The 9883-nt window shown below is 47.7% G+C and overlaps 1 protein-coding gene across 1 annotated transcript; it reads left to right on the top strand.

Annotated features, from left to right (window-relative positions):
* The first annotated feature begins 3392 nt into the window (after window positions 1-3392).
* On the top strand, window positions 3393-9871 carry LOC102070519 (acrosin-like). The gene is made up of 7 exons (XM_074538594.1): window positions 3393-3463; window positions 3736-3978; window positions 4292-4557; window positions 4823-4971; window positions 5442-5587; window positions 5891-5946; window positions 9714-9871. The coding sequence occupies exons 1-7, from the start codon at window positions 3393-3395 to the stop codon at window positions 9869-9871; spliced, it is 1089 nt and encodes a 362-aa protein (XP_074394695.1).
* Window positions 9872-9883: the final 12 nt, after the last annotated feature.

The raw sequence follows: 9883 nt of genomic DNA, 5'->3' as shown, positions 1-9883 counted from the left end.
ATTTCCATGAAATAAACAAGTAAACTTACATAATTTTACAGAGAACCAACAGGCCCTTTGTCCATGCACGTGCCCAGGAAACAACAGTTCAAAAATCTAGGCTATCCCAGTCACACAGCTCAAAGGAAGACATTAGGGATGTCCCAGCCAGCTGAACAGCAAATATTTATTGCATAAGAAAATTATGGTGGTGTAAATATTGTTGTGTTGCCAAGGAAATTGTAAAAAACTTCACACCCTCCATAAATTTGTACACATCTTTAGACAAGGACGTCTCTATGGCTTTGGAACAGAATGTGAGAAACACGATGAGCCTTTAAATATGCTTGAAAATGTACAGTGAGATATTGGAAAATCCAGACAATCCATTAACCTTTTATATGTGCATGTATACATGTAGTCATATGTGGACAAAAGCAGAAAACTGAATAAAATACTCAACACCTCAGTTTAAATGGACTTTATAAGAACACCCATGCTTTAAGGGTTTTTTCCCATTTTTACTGAAGTATGTTTTAAATAAATTTTCATAAAATGAGAAGAAAAATCATGTCATAAATACAGGTTATAGAAAAATAAAAGCATTAAGAAGATAGAAGAGGTTCAAAACTCAACACAAAAACATGAAGATATATTTCACTTGCTCAGAAAAAAACACCCTAGGAAATGTCTCACTTCCAAAACAACTCTGTCCATTTCTGTTCACTTTTATTTTCTTCTACTCCCTCACCTCAAAACTGTGAATACTTTTTAGATGCACACACACACTCTTACTGCACTCCTGAGTTCTCCAAACCCCAGCAGAAGAATCTCCCACAAGCAAATTTTTTCCCAATTTCTAGAGAAGTTTCCCACAGTCATTACCCTCCCATTAACAACTGATTATTTTTTCTCCCTCTCTTTTTAATTTGCACCATAGAATGCCATGCTTAACATCGAACATTTATTCTTTATTGCTCAAGCCAAATCTGTAAGGACCTACCTTTTACCTACTGTAAGGACAACAAGGATTGAGACACTTGTTCTTCAGTACAAGAGCAGAGTAGATTATGCACTGCATCTCCAGAGTAGATTATGCACTGCATCTCTCAGCTTACACAGGCACAATATGAATAAAGATGCTACACACCATCTGATTAACGCAAACCCAAAGCCTGCTCCTACTAAGGCTGCTTTGCAGCTCTTTGTGTAGTGTATGGACAATGTTAGACACTGCAGAATAACGTTTCTCAGCTGCAATGTGGATGAACCTGGAGAACTGAAGCTATAGAAGTCGGGAAGTCACATTCAGCTTCCCATGCTAATGTCAAGAAAACTGAATTTTTAACTTTATACTTGTCACAACTGCATGCAACTGTCCTATAAAAATGCACAAAAGATCACAGTTTCCTGAACTCTACTCAATCCAATCATATTTCTGTAGAAAGCTATGTTCATAAATCAATTGGCAATTAACTTTTTTCACCATAAAATATCTTTATGCATCTCTTGGAATGCCTGAGCCTCACGTTGTGTGTAGTACATGATTCAGAGTAACACCATGCTACAGACACAAGAATAATCAATGATCTGAATGTCTGTATTATCTTACCATGGAACAAAAGAACTGTGTAAACATACCTGGCAAGCCAATAGGATCACTTGTGTAGCAAATCTTTTTCATAGTCTACATTAAGATTGAAGGATGCATTTAAAAAAACAGCAGAAATAAATAGATTTGCCATGTAACCTAACTTTTTCCAGCCCTTCTATGCTTACAGACAGCTGTAATTCCTTGGAAAATACATTGAGGAAAATCCATTTCCAATATGAAATAAAATTTCAACCATTTACATTTTTCTTAAAAATAGAAAATTCCAGTATCTCTTGTTCTGTGTCCCTGTAAAAAAAAAAAAAATATCTTGCCTGAGAGAAGCAAGCAATTAACCATTTTTCCTCCCCTCTCACCCCATTTTCTCATAGAGCTCCAAAGTAGAGCTACTATAGATGAGTGCCAAACATAAAGCACTTCCAGAAGTCAAGGCCAGTATGGTCTTAGAAGAAATTCTGTTTGCTCCAGAAATACCAGGTAAGGCTTCCCAAACAAGCTGCTGAAATTCTGGAAGAATCAGCATTGTTCTCAAAGTTTTCAGGCAAACCCATGCTGGGGAGAATTGTGATGTACCTTAAGAATAGTGAAGATTCAGAATTATCATCCTAGCAATAAAGTCAGCTACTCTGTTTAGGTCAGTATCATCCCTGTCATGACTCACATAACACAGCATTTCTCAAAATAAAAAGCCATGTGAAATCTTAAATATTTTACTATGCCTACATTTCATGACTCAATCTCTAGAAGAAAATCACTGAAAAACATTTCACAATTGCTACAGAAATATTTAGAAGTTTAACTTCCAAACAATGTTCCTCATTCAAAACTTCTAACAGCTTCTAGGATGCTTCCACCTGAGAAATTAAGCCAACTTGTCAACACCAAACTGAATAAGTTTGATGTTGACAGGTTGGCTTGTTCATTAAAAGCTATTAGGACAGATTTTTTTCTTTTTCATTTCCACGCTGAATCTGAATCAGTTGCATTCACAGCTGCCATCCACATTGGAAATGTGGATGCCCACCCACTGTGGCTGTGACTGGATTGGCTGGTGACCCAAGCACACACATGGTTCCTGAAGAAGTTCCAGAGTGATACTGTTTGGCAAAGAATCTCATGGAAAAAATTGCAGAGAACAGAGAGACGCAGAAGCAGGAAGACAGTGAAATTCAAAGAGACTGTGATGCCATGCTAGGTGTTTTCCTGGGAAATGCCAGCAGACAGTGACATGAGACAGTCACTGCCTGCCCCAGGGCCTGCACACCCTCATCCCACAGGAACAGGGACTTAAAGCTGCAGACAACCTTCTTACAAGAGCAGGTACTGATAGGGAAAGGAGAAATGCCTTTACAGTAACAGAGGGTAACTTTAGATAGGATATTGGGAAGGAGCTTTTGACTGTGAGGATACTGATGAAATGGCACAAGTTGCCTCGAGCAGCTGTGGTAGCCCTGCATCTTGAAGTGTTCAAGGACACCTTTGGAGCCAGCCTCTGAACAACCAGATCTAGTGCAAGCCATCCCACCATAAGCAAGGCAAGGGGGTCAGAGCTAGATGATCACCAAGGTCCCTTCCACCCCAAAACCGTTCTATGGCTCCTCAATTCGATGTTGCCCCTCCCCCAGTGGGCCCTGTGCCACAGAACCCCGCAGTGCTCAGAACATGGAACCCACCCGTCTGTGACATCAGCGCCAGGACCAAGGGCACCACGGGCAGCACAGCTGCTGCAGGCAGTGCGGCTGTGACTGTGCTGCTGCACGGAGCTCTCAGTGCTTGCAGCTGACTCGTGCCTCTGGCAGACATGAATTGGCTCAGCCTCTTCGTCCTGCTGACCGTGGCTGGGCTGGCGCACGGGACATGGGACAACTGCGGGTAAGTGGGCCCAGACCCCGGGAAGGAGCCAAGGCAACACTTGCGGCCTTCCCTGGAGGGGACCCACCTGTCCCCCATGGCCAGGCCGCAGCTTCCCCCCCACCATGGGAAGCCTCAGCCAGCAGCCAAGTGCTGGCACGGACAGACACACACCCCATGGCCTTCCCTGGCCTGCTGTGCAAGGAAGGCCTTGTGGGGAGGGCAGAGGGCTGAGCTTCAGCCTGAGCCACAGCAGGCCATGAAGCAGCATGGAAATTACTTTCTGCCTGCAGAGGGATCTGCGGACTCCGACCTCCGCAATATGTAAACAGCCCCATGACTTATTCCTATGGCAATGTGGCTTATGACTATGGCATGACACGTGTCGTGGGTGGTGCCGGTGCCGCGGAAGCAGCTTGGCCCTGGATCGTCAGCATCCAGCACCCATGGGTACCAGGCCTGGGGCATATGTGTGGAGGTTCTCTCATCAGTCCAGACTGGGTCCTCACAGCAGCCCACTGCTTTGATGATGTGAGGTAAGGAGTAGCAGGGAATGGGGACATGTCCACAACACCAGCAGATGCCCTGTCAGCATCATCACCTGCTACTCTCATCCCCTTTCCTCTCAGGCAGCCAGGCTGCCACAGTGCTCAGGAGAAGCCTGGGTCATGCCAAGGCTTCCTAGCAGCCTCCAGCTTGACATTCCCCCAGCCTAAGATGTGTGAGGGCACTCACACCTGCCAGAGCACTCCTCCCTCTCTGCCTTTCCAAGCTGACATACAGCAACTGCTGGGCTGCTGTGGCAAATGGCTCTGCTCCCTCTCAGCTCTCTCTCCACCTCCTTTCCAGTAATGCCAGTTTGATCTACGTGGTGATTGGGGCCACCCGGTTCACTCAGCCGGGCCCTGGGGCTGCAGTGCGCAATGTGAAGCAGGTGGTGGTACACCAGGACTACAACCCTAAGGACTTTAGCTACGACATTGCCCTGATGCAATTGGACCACCCTGTCCAGTGCAGTTCCTACATCCAGCTGGCCTGTGTGGCTGAACCCACCCTAAGAGTCTCAGAGCTCATCAACTGCTGGATTGCTGGCTGGGGTTCCACTGTTGCAAGATGTGAGTACCAAGAACAACACCTGGGGCAGCTCAGACCACTGAGGAGAGGGTTTGGGCTTCCCCACAGCAGAGACCAAAGTGAGGCTGCAGGACGTACACGTCTGCAGAGATGGGCCTGGCCTGCTCCCCAGAGGCAGGAAGCAGGGATACAATGCTCCAGTGCCTCTGCAGATGCAAAGCCAAACCCAGGGAAAGAGATAACCACCTGAGAGATGAGCAAACTGGCATGGACCTGCCAGAGGCTTATTCCTTTCTCTGCTCACAGCGGCAGGTACTACACCTGATCTCCTCCAGGAGGCCAAGGTCCAGCTCATCGATCTCCAGCTCTGCAACAGCAGTGACTGGTACGGAGGGCAAATCTACACCCACCAACTGTGTGCTGGATACCCACAGGGTGGCATCGCCGCCTGCCAGGTAGGAACGTGCCATGAGCCACTCAGCCCCAGCAGCACCAGCAGCCAGGGAAGCACCACCCCAACACAGCCCAGGGCCTGCTTTGCCCAGCCACTCAGTCACCCTCCCAGCCCCAGCTCCCCCTGACTGCTGTGGGGGCTCCCCACACACTGCCCGTCCACACCTGCCTGCCCAGGCCTCCCCTTGTGACAGAAATCCCAGAAAGCCCACTTCTCTTGGCAGTGAAGAGGTCCAGGTGCCAAAGTTCCATCCTCTGCACAACCAGGAGTCCTGTGCAGAGAGGATAGAGAGAGCCCTACCCTACATGAACCCATGCCATTCACAGCCAAGCTTCTGGAGGCTCCAGCCTCTGAGCAGAGCTTTTCTCTGCCCAGAATAGAGCTCTGGCAGGGGCTGTGAGAGAGAAGGAGACAGCCCCAGTACTGGCAGGTGCCACCAACACCACCTTAATCCTCTGTCCTCTGCTGCAGGGTGACAGCGGTGGTCCTCTCATGTGCCAGGACAACAACGCTGACCACTGGTGGGTCATTGGAGTCACCAGCTGGGCAAATGGATGTGCCAGAGCAATGCAGCCTGCAGTCTACACCTCCACTAAGTACTTCTATGACTGGATCGATTACAATATGCGTGTAAATGCAATGAAAAGTGCTCCTTGAACAGCAGAAGCAGGCAGGATCCAGGGCAGGCTGCAGTGCACCACAACCATTTCCTGCTGGGGCAATGCCTGCTGATCCAAAGGCAGCCTCAGGGTCCAAATCCTGCTCTGTCCTGACCACACTCATCTCCTCTGTGCACACACACACACACTGGAGTTGATTTAGTTGATGAAATAAAATTACCTTTGGTCACAGGGTGCCATCTTTTCAGTGCAATTCCAACTCCTGGGTAAGACAAGAAGTGCCATGCTCAGCACCTGCACAACAAGCCTGGGGACACAAAGGGACACAGTGGCTCCAAAGAGCTCCAAAGTGCCTGGTCAGAGAGGACAGTGCTCTGAGCCACCGTGGCCTGGAGGAACCTGCTACCTCGAGCCTTGGAAGAGGATAGGAAAAAAGCAGATACACTGGGGGTGCATGTGCTGCAATGCACATGGGCTGCTAATTTAGGGCCTAGTGAGAGCCTGGGCTAAGGGAACACATCTGGGGAACTCCCAAGCATGACAAGGGAAACTCCTGGCTCCTGACTGGAGTGCCAGTGCCCTAAGGCAGAGCCAGATTTCACAGGCAGCAAAGGGGGATTGAGGTGCCAGGTGGTCACACTTCACAGATACTCAGAGGAAGAGCTGGGGTCATTCTGGGGAGAGGAAGCTGGCAGGAACCCTAGGAAAGTGCACCAGGAATGCCGTGGAAGGCCAAGGTGAGTGGGCCAACAGCATCTGCAACACCAAGGCTGTTCACAGGCACGGCCAGCCTGTGAGCCAGGGGGAAATGATGCCTGGGGCTGGCTCCATATCTGGGAGCAGATGAGGGCAGGGAAAGGGAGGAGTTGTGGAAGATGAGAGAGCTGAATAAGCATGGCCAATGGAGAGAAAGAGCAATCAAAGAGCCAGCTGCAGAGCCACAAACTGCAGCTTGCTATGCTGGTTTGTCTGAGGGCTGTAGATAATCACCACAGGATGGGAAAGAATCTTCTTAACTCACTAATTAACAAATCATCTACAAACTGTACAAATTTGCACCAAATTTTTATATCCTTTTCAATCAAACTTTGATACTCTTGGATGAGGAGGGGGGGGAATGGTAGAGGCTTCTGGAATGCCATGGGGTAGACTTGTTGGAGGCAGTTTTCACCTGTCTTTTACAGGTGAAAGCAAGTGAGCATTGACTTTCGCCATCTAATAGAATGCTTCAAAATGCCTTGGGCTGGTTGTCACTCGGCCTGCTTTGGATATTCTTCTTGGCTTCAAGTGATGCCTTAAAGAACCTAGAACAAAACAATAAAAAACCACACTTTTGACATAGGAGATAATATAAAGGCTCATCTTTATTGGAGGCCTCCAGTAGCAGATATGGCAAATGACCATAGAATTCCTCCCCTGCATGAGGAGAATGCAGTTTTATAAGCTTAATAAATTAGCATATTTGACAAAAATCACCAATTTGGACCACACATGGTGAAGTAACTCCTCCCTCAGTTCAACACTCTCTAAATCCTCTTCCACTCAGATGGAAACTAAACCTTGCTTATGAAAATATGTCTCAAAGAGCTGTTTCCAGCCTTGGTTTCCAAGAAGAACAAATATAAGTTTAGTTGCCTTGTACTCTGCAGGGCTTGGAGGTCTGAAATATGTTTTGTCTTTCTACTTAGAGAAAAGGTAGGGAAAACTACTGAGAAAACTCGCCACAGATACAACTACAGAGCTACAAATATATGTGTAAAGAATACAGAGGATACATAAAAGAGAAAAGGCAAAAATCAATCTGGCATCACCAGGCCAATGGAATCCTATCTCACAGTGGGTGGCACTCCTCCATTTGTCTTAATCAAGATGGACTGGGCTGAGAAGAACCATCCCACATCTGTACTGGTCCCTGCCACCCTGACTTAAGCTTCTTCAAATATTTCCTGAAGTAAATTTCAGGGGCTGCCTGGTCACTAAAGACCAGGGAAGTGCAAGAGTGTCACTCAGGGCTGGGGATGGCCATTACACTGTCCAGTGAGCAGACCAGCTTAGAGCCACCCAACCATCCTGGAACAACCTTATTGTACTGTCTTGGCAAAATTCTGCTGCCCAAACAATTTCTCCCAGTTCTGTGCAACCTCAGCCACGGGCATCTCTTCCCCTAAATAAACCAGGGATATTTCCCATCACATCAAACACCGCAAAGCACGTGAAACCCCTTTCTGAAGGAGTCCCTTGTGAAGGGACTTCCACCCCCTTCTGTGTGTGCCCAGGGACCCTAGCACCCATTGTGTGGCATGAGGAACACAAGGCTCTCCCTGTGCCTGTCTCCAAAAGACTTTGAACAGAGACTCAAGTGTCCTAGCAGAGACTCAGGGCCCCCCACCTCACATCTTACAGGGGTCTCCACAACTCCTCTGTGGCTGCCTTACACTGATCATGCTGTGCATGCCTTCTCCACCCTCTACCAGTGATTTCACCAAATCTGCACCAAATGCCACAACAATAGAGAGGCTCAAATGCACCCTTATAATTTCCACAGAGTCTACACACAAAATTGTACGCTCCCATTTGGCTCCTTCCTGCTCTAAAGATCCCAGGTGACCTCACCAGTACCTGCTCTGAAGGTCGGAGGATCCAGCAGCCCTTGGGTCCCATCTGGGCTGCCAAAGTGCTGAGGAAACTCCCCTGGGTGACCATTTTGGAAGCACAGGTGGCTCCAACAAGCCAATGGTTGCCCTGTTTGATTCTCTATCCACACCACTCTCACCCAGTCAGAGCAGGTTTCCATACCCATTCAGCCTCAGGATTCCCCCAGCAGACTCACAGATGTCACGTTCCATAAAGAGCCACCAGCTCCTGCTGCAGCGCTCAGCGTCCATTCAAATCCTGGCCAGTGCCACAGCTCCCTGTGCCCTCTGTTATGCAAAGCATGGGCAGTTCACAGCCTCTGGTCCTGCCAGCCAGAGCTCAATCTGCAGCTGGCACTGCAGCTGCACACCCAGCTCCCTGCCCCAAATGGATTCCTCAGCTGCTGCCTGCCCCAGGGACTGCACAGCCTCATCCTGCAGGAAGAGGGGCCTAAGAAAGCAGCAGAGAGCCTTCTTACAAGGGCAGGTCCTGATAGGACAAGGGGCAGTGTCTTTACAGTGACAGAGGGTAGCTTTAGATGAGATATTGGGAAGGAATTCTTGACTGTGAGGCTGCTGAGATACTGGCATCCCAGAGCTGCTGTGGGTACCTGTTTTTCATGTAAGCAGGGTCAGCACAGAAGACACAGACACCAACTTCAAGAATAAATGTCATTTACTGTAATTCAAAATTATGCCTGAGGATTTTTATCTGGAACAGAGACTCGACAGATTTAAATGAATAAAGTTGGTATTTATTGAAAGGACTTTAAAGGATATACCTTGGGCAGTACTAGAGCCTGGTCAGTGCTACACCCTGGTTGGATCTAAGATGGATCTTAGTCACCAGCTTTTACAATTTTAATATTTGGTCAATTTACATATGGGGTTAACTGTCCAATTACAGCTTCAGGTCATGAAGTCTCAACCTCTTGGCTTGCCCCTTTCAATTTGCTGTTATTTCTGCATTTTGGGTAATGATTGTCTTTGATTTTCAAGCTGAGAAGGCATCGTTTTATCTAACTACCCTGTAAAAAGAACTTATTGGCCACTTAATATGAAGTTCAGAGTTACATAGCAAGGCACCAGAGAATCAGAAAAATATAAAAGCTAAAATTTAAGGCATCAGAAACTGCAAAAAATTGCAAATGGATAAGTAAGCAGGGCATCAAATACTTAGAAAATATTTATAAGAGATAGGCAATGCTTCTAATCATTATTATAAAAGACTACTGTCTACAGTGATGTAGAAAGACAAATCACTAGTTATGCTAATTTTTGACCATCATTCTGGTAAGCCCATCAACTGGGGGAGCCATTGTCACTGAGTTCGAGAACAGCTTCTGAGCTGAGCTCTGAAAACATGTTGAGTGCAAGCTACCCCACCCACTATGCCCAAGGCAAGGGGGTCAGAGCTAGATGATCACCAGGGTCCCTTCCACCCCCAAACCATTCCATGGCTAACCAATTCGATGTTGCCCCTCCCCCAGTGGACCCTGTGCCACAGAACCCCGCAGTGCTCAGAACATGGAACCCACCCGTCTGTGACATCAGCGCCAGGACCAAGGGCACCACGGACAGCACAGCTGCTGCGGGCAGTGCGGCTGTGACTGTGCTGCTGCACAGAGCTCTCAGTGCTTGCAGCTGACTCGTGCCTCTG

The sequence above is a fragment of the Zonotrichia albicollis genome, chromosome 3 (assembly GCF_047830755.1).
Source record: "Zonotrichia albicollis isolate bZonAlb1 chromosome 3, bZonAlb1.hap1, whole genome shotgun sequence".
Lineage (NCBI taxonomy): Eukaryota > Metazoa > Chordata > Aves > Passeriformes > Passerellidae > Zonotrichia > Zonotrichia albicollis.
This window is presented reverse-complemented; position numbering and strand designations above follow the sequence as displayed.

Coding starts and splice junctions, on each gene's coding strand:
- LOC102070519 (XM_074538594.1), top strand. CDS start 3,393: ATGAATTGGCTCAGCCTCTTCGTCCTGCTGACCGTGGCTGGGCTGGCG. Junction 4,558..4,822: donor GGGTTCCACTGTTGCAAGAT/GTGAGTACCAAG, acceptor CTCTGCTCACAG/CGGCAGGTACTACACCTGAT. Junction 5,947..9,713: donor AAAGAGCTCCAAAGTGCCTG/GTCAGAGAGGAC, acceptor CCCCTCCCCCAG/TGGACCCTGTGCCACAGAAC.